The sequence below is a fragment of the Tauraco erythrolophus genome, chromosome 3 (assembly GCF_009769465.1).
Source record: "Tauraco erythrolophus isolate bTauEry1 chromosome 3, bTauEry1.pri, whole genome shotgun sequence".
In the NCBI taxonomy this organism is placed as follows: domain Eukaryota; kingdom Metazoa; phylum Chordata; class Aves; order Musophagiformes; family Musophagidae; genus Tauraco; species Tauraco erythrolophus.
The window spans coordinates 55,311,761-55,333,085 of NC_141467.1; the positions used below are offsets into that span (position 1 = coordinate 55,311,761).

The 21,325-nt window shown below is 39.5% G+C and overlaps 1 protein-coding gene across 1 annotated transcript; it reads right to left on the reverse strand.

Moving 5' to 3' along the window:
* Positions 1-900: 900 nt before the first annotated feature.
* LOC147529008 (uncharacterized) lies at positions 901-3,802 on the reverse strand. The gene is made up of 2 exons (XM_086609306.1): positions 3,090-3,802; positions 901-1,102 (listed from the first exon to the last, which is right to left on the reverse strand). The coding sequence occupies exons 1-2, from the start codon at positions 3,800-3,802 to the stop codon at positions 901-903; spliced, it is 915 nt and encodes a 304-aa protein (XP_086465432.1).
* Between the last annotated feature and the right edge of the window lie 17,523 nt (positions 3,803-21,325).

Consider the following 21,325-nt stretch of genomic DNA (forward strand, 5'->3'; position numbering starts at 1 on the left):
TGTATCTGTCAAAACCGCATTTACTTCCTTCACTAAAATAATTGAAAGCTTATCACATCAAGAGAAATGCAGAAGGGCTGATCACATTGTATTCTTCATTAAATCAAAATTTTTCGTGTGTCTAATTAATGAAATGCTGTTATTCAGCTATAGACAACTTGCCATTTAAGGTTATCACTCCATACGTGTGAAAAATGAAAAAAATCTCAGCACCAAACAGAAAAAAGGATTGCTTTGTCAATACCTGCAAATTATATTTATGTATGCATATATGCATGTTAATATTTATGTACTATATATATTTTTATGTAAACACTAAAATATATGCATATTTATGAGTATCTGACATTGCATGTTTGGAAAGACCTGAAGAATGTTTTAAAATACTTACATATTCTCTTTTTACATATGTGTGCATGACACCTCTTTCCATATTTAGTGTGTGTGTGCATGTTTGAAATAATTTCTTTGTACACCTTAGAAATGCAATGACTACATGACTGGAAACTACTGCTTTCTTTATTGAACCTTGGCACTGCAGGGCTGTATCTAACTGCATTATTTAAAAAAAAAAGAACTAAATTTTTTATTGTTTCTAGTTTCCATTGAAATATGAATTCATCAAAGTGCAGATCTGGGAAACTGAAAGTTCTGTCTAGAGGCTAACATGGCCTGGGTTGAAAATTTTAATAAAGAACATACTTTTTTCTGGCTTGCTTTCCATATAAATTTGCAATTTGTTAGTTTTAATTTGTTCTTCATCAAGAGCTGTAACTTATACCAAATGAACTTTCATGTATGTCTACAAATCACGAGGCTAATTTACTGCATCTAAGATTGAAATCTGTTTGAATCTAGGCCTCCAAAACCTAGATCTTGTTTACCTACTGTGATCAATACCTACTGGTATTTTATAAAGTCATATTCTTCAGAAGCATGTTTCCTTCTGATTGACGATGTAGGAAGATCCATTTGCTCTTTTTGCATCATGACAGTTTCGTTCCATGTGTACAAATGTATAAAGGAGGAACAGATGAGACCTACGAGACTGCTGGTGGTTGTTAACTCAATATTGTCACTAAATCTGTATCTCAAAGACTTTCTGGGGGGAGAAGGAGCTGAGATGAGAAAAAGAATCAAATTTACCCCCTTTAAACATGACTACCTCGATCCTTATTAGAATCTTAACTTTTTTGTTGCTGATCTGTTTTTCTACCAAAGCTAGGATTTTAATACTATGCAACATTTTAACACTATAATCCCTTGTGGCCATCTTTCTACCTCTGACTGGCATTTGTGCAGTACACAGTGCAATTTACTTGACATGTATTTTGAAAACCAATGTCAAAAGAAAGATCGTGTTATTGATGTGAGTATTCTTATGCCCTGTGACTCCTGGAATTCTTTGGAAAAAACTCTAAAGCAACCTCCAAATACTGATTTGACAATCCTTTACTTTGATGCAGCTTACATGTTTCATGCCTGCTTGTTTTACAGATGTTATCTTACTCACCCTGATTTGGTTTTGAAAATGCACATTTAAAGCAATCACGTAAACATCCAGTTCATAAGTAGCAGAAAACTAACAGAAATAGAAGCTTCATGATTTATTCAGTCTATGGCTTTTCTGCTATGATTGCTAAATGGGCATCTCAATAGGGAAATCCATTATTTTGGAGGACAAGGGAGGATATAGATATGCACATATTGTTGAACTCTTTTGCTCTAATGTTTAGGATTCTGGTTAGCTATTGTGATAAAAATAGAGTAAGGCACAGTTTTTGCTTCAATAGTCCTTTAGCAGCCCTTAACATTCAATTTTGATCTACAAGGATTCAACTACCTCAGTTTGCTTTGTGATCTTTTTGACTGCCTTGCACAAGAGAGGTTCACTAGGGAATATTTAAAAAAAACACCAGTGGCAATTTCAATAAAGAAAATCTCTCTGTCGGCCTTCTCCATATCAGGCAATATTTTCAATATTTTGTAAAACAGGAGCTTAAACTTAGGGTCTGAAAACCACAGATTAACTTTTGCTTACTTTCTAAAGAATGTTTATTAGATTTTTTTTTGGCCTTTCTTCTTCTCATAAACTTTTTTATCAGACTTGGCCTGCATACCAGAGAAAGTAATTTTCAAGAACAGTACTTGAAAAATCTTATAAATCAGGATTATTCTTATGCTTCAGTCTGTTCCCTAATGGCTGAATTGGGAACTACTGTTCAGATCTTTTCTCACATTTTTAGAGCTACAAATAGCTACAAATACACAAAAATTATTTTCTTTTACCTAGTCAAACAAAATTTTATGTTCTTGCACTATTGTATAGTAGTGGAAATTTCCGCATGCCAGTTCTCTACTGTTTAGTGCTGAAGTACTATCTTGCTTCCCTACATTGTCATGATCTATTAAGACAGTGAAGCCAGATAGAAAACTTTCGTGTGGAGCCTCATAGATTTCACTGTAGAGAGCTAATCACAATATTTGTTAGAATTTCAACTTTGTGCTACCATTCATATATGTTTCTATTATTTTGTCTCATGGGATCCCTCAGAGGGAATATGTGAATATTTCCTTGGGTTTTTGTTGCAGTGCCCTACTGTGGACGGCCCAGAGTCATGAACATACACCAATATGGTTAAAAGATCATGCTCCGTTTATTACAAACAACACACAGGTTATATAGCGGAATGTGGCTTGACACGACTACATACTACAATTGGCTTGCTTAGCATAAACACACTCTCGTGGGCTATAGTGATAGGGCAGCGCTAGCAGAACACAGGTAATAAGCTCATCCCTTCAGTCTCCTCATTGCGGTCATTGGAGAGGCATCCAGGAGGCGTGCATCTTGGCAGGCTATCAGTCTACATTTCCTTTTAAGGCCATTGAGATAACTTGAAGGACAAAAGTAATCTAGTTGGTAACCTTGTGCTCTGGGGCCCAAACAGGGATTGTCCATACCCGAGAGAATATTATGGCCAGTCTCGGAAAGGAATTCCTCCACACTTCCCCCTTTCTGTTTTTGGACAATCCATAGTCCTGGCATTGCTTTAAGGAGGACCCGAGAGGCGCACTTCAGGACACACCCTGCTAAGAGAATCATAAACAGCAATGCAACTAATATCGTTATGCCTTGTATGATTAATCCTTTTATCCAACCTGGTATGTTCCAACTACCAAACCAGTTTGAGAACCGGTCATCTCGTGTCATGATATGATGCATGTTACTTTGAAGGTTTGCAAGTTGCTTATGAATGCTTTGAGAGTGGTCAGGTAGGTCCATACAGCACATGCCTTCAAAGTCAGTACAACCATGGCCTTGAGCTAACAATAAAAAATCAATAGCAGTACAATTTTGCAATACAGCATGCTGGATATCATCTACATCAAGCAATAGAGAGGTGAGAATATCAGAGGTAAGATTAAATTGTTTCAATGCCCAACAAGCAAGCTTAGCCAACTGACTATTAGCATTGCCGTCAGAGGCTCCTAGAAGGAAGACAGATAGTGCTGCTATTTCAGCTGGATTCAGCAGCTGCACGTTGTCATTACAAGTGCCGTCAAATTCTTTTAGGCTCCTCTTACCCCGACTTGTTCGGGTTGTTCGTTCAACTAAAAAATCATGAATGCTAGGGGCAAAGAGAGTTAGGCGACCCAAATAGCAAGGACCACCGATAGGTCCTTGTGGAATTCCGGGCCAGGCACGATCTTCACAGATCAGAAAAATTCCGGGGGGCAGGAGCATATCATGTGTAAATACTTTCCCAATGAGCGCTCCAGTTTTTACATTTCCCCACATTGATGTGCCGGACACATTGAAACGCGGTTTATCTTGGAAGAAGAAACTGCGTCCTAATTTAGTCTAATAGGCTTGCTTCAGCGTTTGGAACCAAACCACTCCAGAGCCAGTTACAAGTTGCATGGGAGGGCGAATGATTTTACATATGGCGTCATGACTCATTAACTGGTTCCATAAACCAGAAACATTTTTCCATGTCCCTGGTAACAAGCTACCTAAAAGATCAAGTTCTTGCAGTCCTGCGGGGATGGTCACATTGAGTGATCTAATCAAGGCGGCTTGGACTTCCGATCCCACATCGAAAGGCCAATCCCACCCACTGCAGATCCGTCTCATGCCACTGGGTTGTTGGTATGAGAGGGCAGAGGCATTGACGAATCTTTGAAACTCTGTAATGTTAGTGCTATTATTTGGCCAAAAGTATTGGCACACCAATAAGGCACGTGCGAAATGGGTCAGAGGCACTTTGCATAGATAAACAGAATTGCGAGACGTTGGTTTTGTTAGCCCAAGTGACCCAACTTATTCAGTGTAGTTAACGTCTGTGCCACTTCAACTCCTGGTGCAAATATTGAAGCTGCAATGATTTTAGCTGGTTTCCCAAATTCTGCTCTGGAATTGCACTAGCTATCATAAGCATGCGTGCTTTGCCTATTCCAGGTGTGTCTATGACTTAGGATCATGGTGGTATGAGGTAAATACATTCCTAAAGTCTCTATAGTACATAGATCTCCCCTTATATGCGAAGGAATACCCTAAGCTCTACTATAGCCCTACAGAAGCAGTTACTAGCGTTTTGTTTCGGTACAGCCTTGCAGAAGCAGTTACTAGCATATTGTTTCCCTTTCTGGGAGTCTTACCATCTTGACTATGCCCAAGATTCCGCTGAGCAGGAGGGTGTTAGTCAACAGGGTCATCATGGAGAAGGGAGGCAGGCACGGCACCTTCAGGGCGTCCCCTGTTTATCCACAAAGTGTGCTCTGCAGCCTCCCTCAGCTCCGCTCTGAGCCATCTCTTTTCACCCTCAGCAGAGTCTATGACAAAGGTACTGACACGGCATTGCCGCACGCGTGGCCAGTGCGCGCAACAAGGCTGCCCAGTATGTGCTCTGCCGGCTAACAGCGTTTTTTGCGAATCGCAACATGTTGTTCAATAACAATCCTCCTAGCTTCTCTTTTCAAAGTTACGTGCTCACAATTAGGTCCAGTCAGTAATTCTTTGTCATTAATTTGGTACCAGTTAATTCTTTTCCTTCCATTAGCTACGGGTGGAATCCATACACCTTCCGATCGGAGAAAACACACAAAGCATATATACAAGCAACTTTCACACACATACTATACCTAACAATGAGAAACATAAGAACAGTTGATATATTAACATGAAATCTTCTATTACGAGTCTGTCCATTTGAACCACTCTCCTCATTCGGTGTTTCTGTGATCTCTGCTTGCTCTGCTAATTCTTGGATCTTCCTTTCTCTATTTGTAGTTTCAAAAGTCCTGGCTGGCTTTATGTTTCTTGCTGGTAACCAGTACGGACCTGTGGGAAAGAGAACACGAGCATACCCTCTTCCCCATGCAAGCAGAGACACAGGGCCATCCCATGAGTTGAGCCCAGTTTCTTATAACATGCTGTTGATTTTTCTGCAAAAATGGCACTGGGTTTAAAATTGTGATCCACAGCCGTAGTATGTTGCCTAGAAGCAGACAAATGAAGAAAATTTAAAACATATGTGGCTTTGTCCAAGGATTCTTGCTGGGAAATATACGGAAGACTCCCCCTTTTTTGTTTATCAAGCATTTGTTTTAACATTAAATGAGTTTGTTCAATAACAGCTTGTCCCGTAGGCAAATGAGGGATACCGGTAGTGTGAGTCACTCCCTGATCCTGTAAAAAGGTACCATACTGGATCACTGTCTGTCCCGATTTTCTTTGGTACTCCCATGGTTTTCTCCAGTGTGAGCAGTAGCAACAACAAAGGCAGAAAATATATCAACAGGTATATGTACATATTTAGATCGAAGAAACGATTGAATATAAGTAATATCAGTTTGCCATAATTCATTGACACATAAACCTTTTGGATTTACTCCTGCTGGATTATTTGAAGGCACAATACGCTGACGGTCAGGGCAGGCGTGTACAATCTGCTGAGCTTGATCTACTGTCTGACCTGATGGGAAGTATCATCAACCAGCAATTGACAAACTGTAGGACTAATCATCATTCCTTGAGGCAGTACAATCCAATGATATTGTTGCGTGGGTTGTTCATCGTTAAGTACTGGAACTGAAAAGGCAAATCTAGGACAATCGTTAGGGTGTAAATAAATAAAAGAGTAAAAAGGTAGAAAAACCCAGTCTTTTAAATCAATCACCATCAAATGCTAACATTCTGGAATCATAGTAGGATTTGATACACCCGGTTGTAATGCACCCATTGGTGAAATGATTGCATTAATAACTCTTAAAACTTTTAACGTAAATCTCCATTTTCCTGATTTCTTTGGGTTAGCAAATATTGGAGTAATCCATAGGGTAGTGGAGGGAATTATATGTCCTAATTTGAGCTGTTCATCGCCTAATTTTTGAGCCCACATTCTGACACCCTTTATTAAATCTGCAATTGTTTTTGCCCGATTTCTGATAGGATCAGGAGCTTGCCTGTGCAAAAAGTATTCATTTGATTCATGTCAATATGGGACAATGGATGTGCAAATAGATTGCGAGGAGTAGGGTGTGCTATTCAAGATAAGTGATTGTCTTAGTTTAAGATCTCTGTGAAATGCAAAAACGTAAACCTTCGAAATGCCTCATGATGCTGCGAACCACCAGTGACACACAGAATGCTCTGTCACTACAGAGCAGAGAACTCTGGTGACAGTTCATCATGATGCAAAACGAAATAAAACGAAATTGTAAAAAGGTAGAAAAGGATGGAGAGCATAGATGCTGGAAAGCACTCTTTAGATGGTCACCTTCCGCTTCAGGATTTTTCAGCCATTTAAAACATCCTGTTATAACACTGCCAATAGCTACAGCTGCCCCAATATTGTCACCAACACTGCTGTATACATGGGCTTGGCACGTGCTTAAGAGGATATCTTCAATTACTAACTGGAATAGCAAGACATCTGCAGCAGCTGGATTTTCTGTTTGTCTCTGAACTGCTGCTTGCAGCCGATCAAGGAAATGTTCATAAGGTTCCTGTGCTCCCTGCCGAATGGAAGCAAAGGAAGCCTCCCCTGTCCCAAAAAATCAGGGACACGTCTTAATGCTCTCATAGCCAATTCAGTCAGTTGTTGGAAAGCCACTTGCTGTAACCCTGCCTGTGCCTGATTTTGACATGTGTGACATTTTATTCATCCCAAAATGTTTAGCTCTCGATTTAAGAAATTTAACACCTATAACACATTAGCTATTGTTTCTTTGGGAGATTTCCCTGTCATTCCCCCTTTTTGTTTTAAAGGCATATTCTCCAAAGTACCATGTGCATGTTCTATGATCGGTTGCTCAGTAGGATTGTACAGAATACCAGTAACATGCTCAATACCTTATGACGACAAAAATACATATGTCTGATAAGAAGTGTATGCCAAAGTTCCTGCAAGCGTAAACCACGAGGATTAACACCATTCATTGGTGGCATGATCATATTTTAACAGCTAGTACACAATTGTACGATTGAGTGGGCTTGTTGTCGTGTTAAACCAAATTGTCACCTAATAGCATTAGCATTCTGATGGTAGCAGTCATGCAAGATTTTGCCTGCATTAACGAGTTTGGTACCAGAGCTGCACTCGTGAGAGGCTCAGCTCGCCTGTTCCCTTCTGCTATAGGCCTTGGAAGCGTGGTGTGCGCTCGCAGATGTACCATGGAATATGCATGTTTACGGTTTTGCAATACTGATATTAACTGTTCAAATTGCTGGAACAAAGGAGGATTAGTTATTTCCCGCGATGTCGATCGAGACGATCTAAGTTAAAATGTGCTGTCTCGTGGTAAAACTCGGGCCACGGGCAGCGGCGAGGCGGCCGCTCTCCAGGCTCGGCCTGCGGCGGGGTGGGGGGGGGGGTGGGGGGGGGCTTGGGGGGGGTGGTGGGGAAGCGGCGGCGGCTGGGTCCAGCCCTGCCTCGCCTCAGCCGGGCGGGGGAGCGGGGGAGCGGGGTGGGGACGACGACCCAGCCGCCCTGTGCCGGCCGCCCCGCTTGTTGTTGCTGTTGCTGTCGTTGTTGTCGTTGTCGCGGCTCCGGCCGCTGGCGCTCCGTAACTGCTGCCGACCCCTCCCACCAAGGACCATCAGCTGCAAAAGAACTGGCACGCCAGAGGAGGGCAAAGCAGGGTTAAGTTTTGGGTGGCAGGACGCTCTTCCTTGGCCCGACGACAGCGATGACGAAGCCGTACAGTCACCACCCCCCGAGTTCCCTTGGGCTGGCACTTCCGCTTTGTGCCCAGTTGGCGCTGGAGGGGCGGCGGGCACTTCCTCTGCTGTCCCTGAGCAGGCTGGGGGCCCCGTAGGCTCTTTAGACTCAGTTTGTTGTTCTGACACAGTTTCTCCCAGCCCCTCGGCTTGTTTCCACACCTCAGTGATAGTAGAACAGGTGGGAGCTCGCATGCCTTTTGTTGGGCGTAAATGTCCGACCCCAAAGAACTGCGCAATACGGGAGGGTGGCGGCGGCGGCTCGTGCAGCTCGCCAGAGGTGTTATCCGGCTGCAGGGCTTCTATGGCCGCAGCAGCAACTTTTCGCTCAGCTTTGATCTCCCGTAAGGTGTTAATTATGACACGCCACGTCCGTCCCAGTTCTTTTGCTGTTTTTTCCTCTTTTCCTCCCGCTAAGGTGGTCTCCCAGAGATGTTCCCCCACTTCACGCCATTCGTCAACATTAAAGAGTAGCGGACAGGTTTTACAATGTCCATTTGCTTTCGCCCACTTAATGAGGCTTTCTATTTCCTTAGGGTTAACCGTTTCTCCTCTCTTAGAGAGTATACTGGTTAACAACTTGATTGCCGCATCCGTATCCGTTTCCATCGCGGTCTTACCTTGCAGGGGTTCGCTCGGCCGCTGCGAAACTTTCCAGGCTCCGGCGATTCTCTTCGTCCCGTGCCCTTCCCTGCTGCACGTCCACAGGCTCCCAATACCGTATTCACGAAGCTATGGAGACTTCCGCATTTAAGCAAGTTTATCCGCATTTAAGCAATTTTTCCGCATTTAAGCGACTTTTTCCGCATTTAAGCGATTTCAGGGTCCCTGTTCGGGCGCCACTTGTTGCAGTGCCCTACTGTGGACGGCCCAGAGTCATGAACATACACCAATATGGTTAAAAGATCATGCTCCGTTTATTACAAACAACACACAGGTTATATAGCGGAATGTGGCTTGACACGACTACATACTACAATTGGCTTGCTTAGCATAAACACACTCTCGTGGGCTATAGTGATAGGGCAGCGCTAGCAGAACACAGGTAATAAGCTCATCCCTTCAGTCTCCTCATTGCGGTCATCGGAGAGGCATCCAGGAGGCGTGCATCTTGGCAGGCTATCAGTCTACATTTCCTTTTAAGGCCATTGAGATAACTTGAAGGACAAAAGTAATCTAGTTGGTAACCTTGTGCTCTGGGGCCCAAACAGGGATTGTCCATACCCGAGAGAATATTATGGCCAGTCTCGGAAAGGAATTCCTCCACAGGTTTTTTTGTTTTGATTAAAGCAGTATCTCACAAAGCAATTGTTATTTTAAGGCAATGTAATAATGACAGGCCTAAATACATGAGTGTATTACATTTTCATCCAATTTGAAGTTCCTGACAAAATATTCAACTACTTACCACTGAACTCTTTGGTACTGACACATCTCTAACACACTGTTAATATTAGCAAACCTACATTTGGAATTCCAAAAGTCTTAAGTTGATAATTTGCTGTATACTAAGCCGTTTATGAAATAGAAATTGTTCAGTGATTTTGTATTTTTTCCTCTGTTAGTACTAACACCACCAAGGAGAATTCCTTTCTTGAAGCTAATGAAGATTCTTTTTCTCCTTTGTCAATTACACCTTTTGATTTATCAGCAGCAGTTAGAACTTATTCCTCAGAGAACAACATTTTTCTGTAAAAGAAATTTAAACTCATATTTAAAAAAAAAAAAAACAAACACAAAATACAACACATTCCTAAGCCCAATATTTATATAATTTAATTTCCAATACCAGGAGACACGGAGGTTTTTTTACCAAGTTATTTACTTAAAGAGAGCATGAGAATAAGGAATTCATTGTGGTGACTGGCCAGGAGCAGTAGCCCTCTGAGCACTGGTTACCTATAAGTATATGGGGCTTAAGTCAGGAGATAAAGACTTGATCTCACTAATATTTCTTTACTATCGTATATCTATCACTTTATTATCCTATATTACTTTGTGATTATGACAATATTGAATTCTATAGAATTTGGAATGTGAAAACAGATTCTTTTATTTTGTGAAAGTTTTGCAAATGAAACCAGATATCTTGTTTCCTTAGGTTGGAAAAGACCCGTATAGGTCAACAGATCTACAAAATATATATACACTGTCATTTGAGAGTGAAAACTCTCATTGTCACACTGGGTTTTACAATCCCAGTGGAGGTGCAGAAGGAGAGGAAGCTATTGTCCAGTTATTTGAAAAAAGAACAAGCCACCCAAAAAGGAATTCAAGTCCTCCAAGATTAATGCTGATCTTTAAACGTGTGAAATAAATGTAAGGATTTTTTTTTTACAGTTAGAGCAACTTGGCTTCAAGTAAAATTAATAGCATAAAACGAATTAATTGCAAGTAAAAATGATAACTTGGATAATAGATCACTGAAGCAGAAGAAGAGATCAAATTTATTTGAACAGTAGGAAAAATAGAAGACTATTCGAGCATTAAAACCAGTGAAAAACAATATAAAAACTCTCATAAAAATGTACAAATACTGATAAGATAAAGGTTGGTATCACTAGTACTCTCCTCCTTAACTGTAAATGTTGTGGGGTACAGTAGTGTGCTGGTTTCGGCTGGGATAAGAGTTAATTTTCTTCATAGTAGCTGGTATAGTGCTGTTTTAGAATTTATTATGAGAATAATACTGATACTGCACTGATGTTTTCAGTTGTTGCTAAGCAGTCAAGGACTTTCAACTTCCCATGCACTACCAGGTGCACAAGATGATGGGAGGGAGCATAGCCAAGACAGCTGGCCCAAACTAGCCAGTGAGATATTCCATACCGTATGACATCATATTGGAGGCAGAAGAAGGAAGGGGGGGATCTTTGGAGTGATGATATTTGTCTTCCCAAGTAACTGCTGCTTGTGATGGTGCCCTGCTTTCCTGGAGATGGCTGAACACCTGCCTGCTGATGGGAAGTAGTGAATGAATTCCTTGTTTTGCTTTGCTTGCATGTGCAGCTTTTGCTTTGCATATTGAACTGTCTTTATCTCAATCCACGAGTTTTATCGCTTTCACCCTTCCAATTCTTTCCCCCATCCCACCACAGGGGGAGTGAGCAAGCAGCTGTGTAGAGTTTAGTTGCCAGCTGGGGTTAAACCACGACAGGTGGACTGTAGAAAGCTTTTTGGATATTTTGGTCACAGCCTGGACTTCTCTTGTCTAGATGTATAATTTCTAGAGGAGAACTACAGAAATTAACTACTAGCAAGGATTAAAGAGTTGAAATTGCTGCATAAGATGAGATACTATATATAAGCTTTTGTGTCATCATACCCCATGGAACAAAGCCAGAAACATTCAGTGCAATTCAAAATCCCTTGTGGATTTTGAAGCTTAAATCCTCCTACTTTGGCCTGCTGTGTAAAGCGTTGTCACAATTAAAAGGTTCTGGAGAAGTATATCTTACTTATTCTGCACAGATTATAAAAATATTTCTAGAAAGCTGCTTTAAAAATGAAAACATAGAAAATATGAAGCTTTCCTACCACAGGAAATGAAGTAATGGATATTTATGAGCACAGTAACTGTAAAGCTCATCAAATATGTAGTGCATATATGTAATCATAAAAACTCTTACACCCATGCTATACCCATCCGGTATGGCTCTAATAAGGTAATTCTATATAAACACCAATATGATCTAATCCTCTATATTGTTCTGTAACTGACAAATTGATTAGAAGTGCAGGCCCGTTTAAAACATTCTTAATGTTATAATTTCTATAGCACATTTTTTAAGCTGAGCTATTAAGAACACTTGGTAGATGGATATTTTAACCTGGGCTGTTAAGTTTCTTGCTTCCTCATCTTGAGAACTATTGACTAGAGTCTGTTGTTAATGTTCATCAGTTATGCTCTCAGGTTACACTAGATACACTACAGTGTTAACAGTCCTGAAAGTATCCCCAAGAACAGTCACTGTTTCCTAAACAGAGAAAAAAAGTTAAGAGGTCTGTTCTGTACCAGGAGAAAAGCCTAAATTAGGGAGATTTTAAATGAAAGATTGGCATCACAAGGGCATGTAAGGATAAGACAAGGGGTAATGGCTTTAAACTGAAAGAGGGTAGATTTAGATTAGATATAAGGAAGAAATTTTTCACTCTGAGGATGGTGAGGCACTGGAACAGGTTGCCCAGAGAAGCTGTGGATGCCCCATCCCTGGAAGTGTTCGAGGCCAGGTTGGATGAGGCTTTGGGCAACCTGATGTAGTGGAGGGTGTCCCTGCCCATGGCAGGGGGGTTGGAACTAGATGATCTTTGAGGTCCCTTCCAACACTAACCATTCTATGATTCTATCATCACCATTAGTGAAACCATTAGATCTGGTACCTTTAGGTGGCAGAATGGAAAAAAATTGTATTATTATTATTGGAGTATTTTCATAAATTTTGGATTTATGTAAAAATTTTGGTTTTTACTTTAATCCAGCTCTATGAGAGATCTATTTGAAAACACATCTGCTAAGTTTGTTCATGTCTCTTTTATTTCAATAGTTTATTTTTCAAAATTTATTTTCAAATATTTAATTTTCAAAATTCATTTAAATGAATTTTATTTCTGTAAATTTCTTCACTGAAAAGAAGGCTCAAGGAAGATCTTATTGCTCTCTACAACTACCTGAAAGGAGATTGTACCGAGGTGGGGGTCAGTCTCTTCTCTCAAGTGACAAGTGATAAGACAAGAGGAAATGGCCTCAAGTTGTGCCAGGGGAGGTTTAGATTGGATATCAGGAAAAATTTCTTCACCAGAAATGTTGTCAAGCTACCCAGGGAAGTGGTTGAGTCACCATCTCTGGAAGTATTTAAAAGATATGTAGATGTGGTGCTTAGGGACATAGTTTAGTGGTGGACTTGGTAGCATTAGATTAATAGTTGGACTAGGTGATCTTAAAGGTCTTTTTCAACCTAAATGATTCTATAATTCAAACCAAGAAGGATAAATTGTATAAATGCATATTTGCATACTAATGGTAGGGACAATGATGTTCTAATTGGAAGAGTGGATTTTTATTACCTGCAGTGGATTTATTGGTTTATAAATTAAGCTGCCAAGCATAGAGTTAGGAGAAAGAATGTACATTTGGATTATATACATATTTGTCTATATATATGTAGGAGTGTGTATGTGTTTGCATTTACTTATATTTATACATTTACTTGTTCACAATAATGTTAAATGTTCTTATTCATTTATATAAATGATCTCCATTTTGCACAAAATACAGAAGAATAGATATTCTTAAATTGTGCAGAACAAAATGTTTGAAAGGTCACTCAAAATCCTGAAAAATAGTATATATAATTAATTAGAAAGTCTTGTGAATGTTTAATTAATGTTAGGAGTTAAAAACATTTGGAGTCAGCTCTTTCCAGTTCTGAGACACTAGGAGGGGACCAGCTGTTGATGGCCTACTGAATTATATTCTTCATAAATTTCACAGTGAGAATAATGGTTTTCTGCAGGTAACCCATGTAAGTCACTCTCAAGTTGTTATCATTAAACTTCCATCTGAAACAGAATTAAATAAGGGTAGAGAAGAAAATAGAGTTTACAAAAGGAAAGACTTCACATTTCTGACAGTTCATCATTTAAAGACAGTACTTGGAATAGGCACTGATCATAAAATCAGTAAATTAGAGTTAGAAAAAGACTAATAGTTCTTACAAAAAACTTCCAACAAAGCTCTGAAACAGAAGACGTGATGTTCAGTGGATGCATCCTGAGGAGACAATTTGCACTGCCTTACACAAGTGGCCTTAGGGGTAACTGACACCTTGTAGGCGGCTTGTGAAGTCTAGAAATTCCCTAGGATTTCAATAAAGAAGACAAGTTGTGCTTAGAGGAAGTTAATGTTAGCAGTCTATAAGCCCTTTCCATAGCCTGATTGATTTGCTATAAAGAATTATCAAACACCAACACTGATTTCTGACAACTGCTGAGGAAAACGGCGGATGTCACAAAATGTTATGACCAGTTCCAAAAGCAGTATTTCTGATAGTGAGAATTTCTTCAGTTAAAACAAAAAAAAACAAAAAAAAAAAAACAAAAAAAAAAGCATAAAAATAGGCCAGTGGAGGAAAATGGAGCAAGTGTCTGCAAAGAGGATTTCAAGTAAACTCATGTCAGTTGTTTTTATCATTAAGTTGTAGCATAGTACGGAGAAGGAAGTGTGTGGTGTAGCTTATTCCATTTTATTAATTACAAAGAATAGAGGGCCTGTCTGATAATTCTCTGCAGCAAGCTTATAAGAATAGGTAATTATATGCACAATTACTCACAAACCCATTCTGATAGAGGCCTGTGAGATCTCTTGTTGGTCCTCAAAGGTGGATAGGAGTTAGCAAATTGAGGAAGGGCTAGATCAAGCAAGTACCTTATAGACTTAGTTGCCTCCTTGAACAGCCCATTCTGGTATCAGTCCTTCAGGAAGGATGACAAGCTCCTCTCACTGATCAACTTCCAGTGAGAGGGCAGAGAGGAATTTGGTTTCACCTCCTGTCAGGTTAAACAGAATTATTCCTCGCATGCAATCTTGTAAAATACAAAAAAAAAAATAAATCTGCTATAATTGAAAATAACAGATCTGCAAATAGTCCTGTATGGGAGTACACAGGGAAGTATATCTCCAGCATATATGTACACAAAGTCATATCTAGTTACAGTGCAGATAGCACATTGTGCAGCTGCACAGCCATCTCTCTGTCAAATGACTGGGAACACTCACACCATGGTGACTGACTAATATAGGAATAAGCTGCCTGGGTTCTCTGGTAAATCCAAGCCATTCTTTACTTCAATAATCCAAAGTAGCAAGAAAGTCCAGTTTGCACTATAAAATCAGTTTTTCCACTGAAAGATTGCATTATTTTTCTTTTTTTTTTTTTCCATAAAAAATGAATAAGTATAGGATACATTATAAATAATGCCCCAAGATCTAGAGGAGAAAAATAAACAAACAGAAAAAGACACACAAAAAAAAAAAGTTAGAGAAGTGGAAGATAATACCCCATGGTTATAAATTCTTCTACCCAAGAGGATCCTATAGATTTGTGCCAAAAGAACTACATTCTCTTCAGGTGAGGAATATAGGGGTGAAAGGTGGCTGGCATTCTTTTGCTACCGAAGCACGGCAGTTTCCACTGCATCTTTTACTGCAGGAAGAAGCAGAGGCCATTTTAAAGATGAAGGTAAAGAATGAGTGAAGATAATGTACAGCACATTTCCAAGATTTGATTCAGCAAGGACTTTCCATGGTAAGATACTTCTAACGTTGCTGAAAATGCAAGGGAGAAGTGGAGTAAAGAAGGAAAACCAGAACTGATGGCAACATGACCTAGAGTAAACTATAGCTTTTGAAGGAGCTCAGATGTTCTTATCTTATTTGGTAGAAACAGAGACACTTCAAAGATCATGGTTCTACCTAGTTGCACATTGAGGGTTGAAAGTGATGCTGAATCAAAGTCAGAGATTTCCAAGTGTCCAAAACACTTTCCTTGAAGGTCTAGAATTTTCTTGGAGATTTTATTTTAAAGTGCTGGATCCTGTTTGGCTGAGAAGACTTGACAAGCGGGTAACACTTGACAAGCAATTGAATCTATGGAGATGCTGATCGTAGTCATTAGTAAATCAGTTTTTGTAATGGTGTAATGGTAAAACTTTGCTCATGATATGACAGAAACGTACAAGAATAAAAAGACAATGCAACTCCAGTGCAGTATTTTTTGAAACACTACACAGACAGTGGCTTTTAAAATGTCTGCCATTGAAAATAATGGATTTTATTTGCTTTTAAGCGCTGATGTGGAGGGCAGGAATCAATAACACTCCTGTCCATTAAATCAAGACTGTTTCTACTTTCTGGTATTCCTTTCAGTATTGCCCATAATTCTATTACTCCATGCTTTTCTCACAGGCTTCAGTAATTGACTGGCAAAACTACACCGTTTAGGAAAGTTTTTTGCACTTGGCATGAAGAGACACAGAGTTCCTAAGCTCATTTCATTTGTGACTCCTGAAAGCTTGCAGTCAAGTCATGTCTTTTCAGCATGAAGCTCCAAGGAATTGCACAGCAAAGCTCAAAGAGAAGAGGAAAGCTAAAAGGAAGAGAGAAAAAGCAAGGGGGACTAGAAGGGGATACAGGCAACTCAGAAGCAACAGACAGCATAAGCTTCAAAAGGGAAGACATGGAATCTCGTGGTACACAGGAAAATCAAAAAAGAAAACAAAAGGTAACATTTTGGTGGTCACCTGACCTTCAATAGGCAGTCTACAGAGGCACTGAAAAGAGTGCTTTACAGCTATGCCCATCTCTGAGATTTCATCTTGTGTGAAAGGTGTAGATTGAGATGAATAATACTGTCCTTTCAGGACCAAGACTCGACCTATCAATCAGTTAAAAAAATAAAACCAAAATCAAAACTACAACAAAAATACACTAAATAAAACCAAAACAACAGTAAGGAAATCTTCACAATCCCATGTTTATCATCGATTCAGTTAAACACATAATTAGCTTTTTTCTTTAATATTTCAGGCAGCTTCACTTGCTTTGCTGTCAGACACTCAGTCCTCTTTAATACAAAGTGTCCCCAGGACACCTATCCTTTACCCAGAGTATACCCAGGATACCTGTCCTTTGGAACATTTAGCTGTACCTTCCTTTCTGTTGTGGAAAATGAAACTTGCTCCTTTCTGCTTATTTCTATTATACGTTCCGATCAGTAGAATTCATATGTCATTTTCATTTTCAACAGTAGCAGGGCACAGTAAGGTACACAGCTGGTGCCAGGAAACCAGTTTCCCATTACTGTTCTCTGATGGGAACTTATTAGTGACACTGTGCACTCTTCAACTGAGCCACTGAATTACAATGAGTGTGTCCCAGTGTCATCAGTGACAAAACACTCAGAGACTGTACTGAAACCTATGTAAAACAATTTGGCAGTATCAGGACCTTGCCTTTTTAGATTTCATTTTTCTCCTTCTGAATTACCCATATAAAGAAAAAGAAAAATAATAGCCAAAATCTGGACAAGAAATATGTGAAGGAAGTAGTATAATGCTTTTCATGAGACAAGAATGGCAAAGTGAAGCTTCAGATGAGGTTATGGTCAAGGGCTAGGGCCATTAGGGATACCATTAAATGGCTCTTCAAATGTGTTTGGAGCCAGACTGTCCCTCTGACATCATGAATCAAGAGTTGCCCCATCAGTAAGTACACACTTCCAGAGCATTTTCAATCAAAATAGGAAAGAAATTAGGAGAATAAAAGGAGGAAGAAGGGCTAGAAACTGATAAGTGAACTGGAGTTAAAGGAACAGCTTCTAAGAAATCTCATAAATGGTAGATTAGGATTGATTTCTTGTTATATTTCCCTTAAATAGAACTGAGCTACAGAAATACCCTCGATTTTGCTCTTTAGCCTGCCTTCTTCTTAATACTGTGAAGGTCTTTCCAGCGCATGTTGTACCTCCGCAGTGTTAAAACGTTTCAAAGAATGTGACTAGTTCCTAGTTTAAATAGAGGTCCACTTTTCAGCACATGTGGACAGATACTCATTCTGCTGTAAGGAGGCGTTAAGAATCAGTACTGGCAGAAAAGAGTTAAGATTGTTATCACAGAATAGTCACGTCTATACTTTTGAGTATGTCCCATCAGTTTACAGATTCTCTCACTACCAGATCTTTCTTTGAAACATGAGAATGTAAGTCTTAAGAAGTTATGGGAAATATAAACAATAACTAAAAATGCAACACAAGTAGGTCACTTGCAGAATAAAAAAATCTGAAAGAGAAGGGTCAAAGGTTTCTTATACTGGACTGAAATTAATACATACATCAAAGAATCTATTAAAGCCTTTTGAAACTATAGACTAGGTCAAATAAAAGAACCTATATTGACAGTGCAGAAAGTTTTATCTTGAAACAAACACGATGCAGATTATATGAGGTCTGTGAGGGGAATAAAAAAACTTTGTACTTCTGCTCTATTATTCTCACTTCCTTGGAGCGGTCTCACTTGAAAATGCTTCAGTGAAAGAGAAGTTAACATATACCAAACCTGTCATGCCAAAATCTTGTGAAAAGGCAACATATCAGCATACTGAATTCTGAACAGAAATCATACTTCATAAAAATCAATTAATGTAATTTTCAGGGAGGTAAGAGTTTAAGGACATCACTGATAACACTCACAATGCCTGATCTGGTAGGTAATTAGAAACTTCAGCCAGAGAAAGAATTTGCTAACAAGTCTGTGTACTAAAGTTCTGATTAGTTTTTAACACTGACATTACAAAACAGAATCACTGCACTAAGAACCATTAGTTGTCAACATATTGTTCCACAGAGCTAAAAATAAGAGTAGTTTCAATGTTAGAAATCTGATGTTAGAATCACTGGGGACTTTTAGATAGAAACACAAGATAATACAAAACATTAATCTGATTTGGGATTGAAGGATCTACCATCAGTTCATTAAAATAATTCCATTAGGGTTACACGCAGAAGAAAAATCACATGAAATAGTCCTACTGCCAAATAAGAATCTCACCATTTAAGAACAACTTATGGCAGTATAGACTGCCCTTTCCCAAACACTACATTAAAGAGGCAGATAGGTATTGTCAGGGAATAGCTTCAGGAATTTAACACACATCAACACCACAATATGCATAAAATGAGAATACCAGACTTCCTACTGCTTTACAACAGTTCTGAGGCCTCAGGAATGATCTGTGGACCTTAGAATTGTGGAATTATTCTGTGATCAGAAGGGGCCTCAGGGGGTGTCTAGTGCAGCCTCGTACTTGAAGCAGGGTCAAACACTCAATGACTAAGCTGCTTAGGGCTTTGACCACACAGGTCTCAAAAACCTCTAAGGACCTCCATTCCATAAACTCTCTGGACAACCTGCTCAAATTCTTAATTATCCTAAGTGTGACAAATTTTCCTTATATCCAGTTGGAATGTTCCTCATTGCAATTTATGATTGTTATCTCTCATTCTTTCCCAGATCTCATTTGCACTTCAGTAAAGAGCCTGGTCCCTTCTTCTTGATAATAAGTATGTGTTGTGGTTCTAACCCTGCTAGCAACCAAACATCACACAGCTGCTCATTCACCCTGCCCTCAGGGGATGGGGGAGTGAATTGAAGGGGTAAAGGAAAGGAGACTCATAGTTTGAGATAAGTAATATTTAATAATTGAAATGAAATACAATAACAACAACAGCAATAACAATAAAAATTATAAACAAACAAACGAGTAATGCATAGTGCAATTGCTCACCATCCACTGACCAATGCACAATCCATCACCAGCTAGCAATCCCAAAGAGAAATCCCGAAATCACAGTCCCAAAAGAGAGAGAGAGAAAAAACTTCCCAGCCAACCCTCATTTATATATTGAGCAGAACATCACATGATATGTAATATCCCATTGGCCAATTTGAACCAGTTGCTCTGGCTATGTTCCCTCCCAGCTTCTTGTACACCTGCACACTGGCAAAGCATAAGGATTTGAAAGTCTTTGATTTCTTAGCAACAACTAAAGCCATCAGTATATTATCAACATTCTTCTTATACCAAATCCCATACTAAATCCAAAATACAGACTATTCTTAATAGTCTCAATGTCCTTAATTCATTTGAGTGTCCTAACTTGGATACAGGAATACTGTGGGATACCATCAGGAAAAGTCCTGCTGTAGCTGACACAAATAACATCCACTGCTCTTCTCTCATCTACAGTCATTTCATAATAAAAAGTGGGCAGGTTCGTCTGGCAAGGTACACCCTTGTTCAGCCTGTGTTTGCTATTCCCAAAGACTGTTTTCTCTTTCATATGCTTGGAAATGACTTTAAAAAGGCAAAATCTTCCTCTACATGTAAAATCTTATAGTGATTAATTATGACACATTATGCTTTTAAAATCTAGTTGGAATTCAGAATAGGAGATATGGAAATTCAAAGATTTTAATGCAAATAGACTGTATCAATAATCCTCTCAGAATAAGGTACTTTTCAATGCAGCATGTTGGTGTGGCTGTGTGGTTCAAAAGGGAGTGACAAATGGAGAGCAATTTAAAACCTACAAAAAAATTCCCATCCATCTTTTCTCCCTTTCAATTTCTTATTTCTTTTTCTCTTTTTGAGTGTTATATTCTTCTGAAGAATATAGTGTGTTCTTTGGACTGGTGAAGCTGGGCACAAGAGAGATAAGTCCAAGGCAAGAACTTAAGCCTGAGCTCAGATTCAGAAGTGTTAGGGATGGAAAAACATACCTTTGCAAGCTAAATGTCTGTGCACTGCCACAAGGACTGAAAGAAACCCTTGTTGGCACACCATGCACAGGCATAGATGGGATTTCTTACCAAGGCTTCATAGAGCTATCTAGGCACAGGAAATTGGGGTAAGAATTTTGGCACTAAGTTTAATGTGGTAGAGCCAGGGTGAGGTTTTTTACAGATTGCTAAAGGGAGAGAAATTGAAGTGTAAGTATGAGAATTTTTGGTGGTGGCAGACAGTGGGCCTGAATGAGTGCATGTATATGTATACTTAAACATGACATGGAGCAAATACCTACAAAAAATGAAAGCCCTATATAGAACAGCAACACTCATGGAATTCGAGAGCCACACACGTAATGCATAAGTTTTGAATTTACAAATGTAAAGCAGGCAGAGTTTGGCAGTCTTTGTTAGTTTAAACCTTAAAAGTGCTTTTATCTGGTCTTGCCTGCGCTAAAATTTTGATTATCTGCCATGTCTTTTGTAACTGAGTGGCTCAAGTTCCACAAAAATCTTAATAGATTATACTTTTAAGTAATCCTCAGTATACCTTTTCGACAATTTTTCGTTGACAGCCCGAAGCCAGGGGGCATAGGCAGCCAAGGAGTTATCACAGCCTTTGTCATGAGGAGTTAGGGAGATGCTGCCTCTCTCAGATGTGGCTATGTGATCTTGGCACTCCCTATACACTTTCCTTACAGCTTTCCTGATCACCTTGAGAGGCAGTGATGAATGACATCAACCTACTCTGGCCTCCTCTGT

Coding starts and splice junctions, on each gene's coding strand:
- LOC147529008 (XM_086609306.1), bottom strand. CDS start 3,802: ATGTGGGGAAATGTAAAAACTGGAGCGCTCATTGGGAAAGTATTTACA. Junction 1,103..3,089: donor TTTATGATTCTCTTAGCAGG/GTGTGTCCTGAA, acceptor TTCTCCCCCCAG/AAAGTCTTTGAGATACAGAT.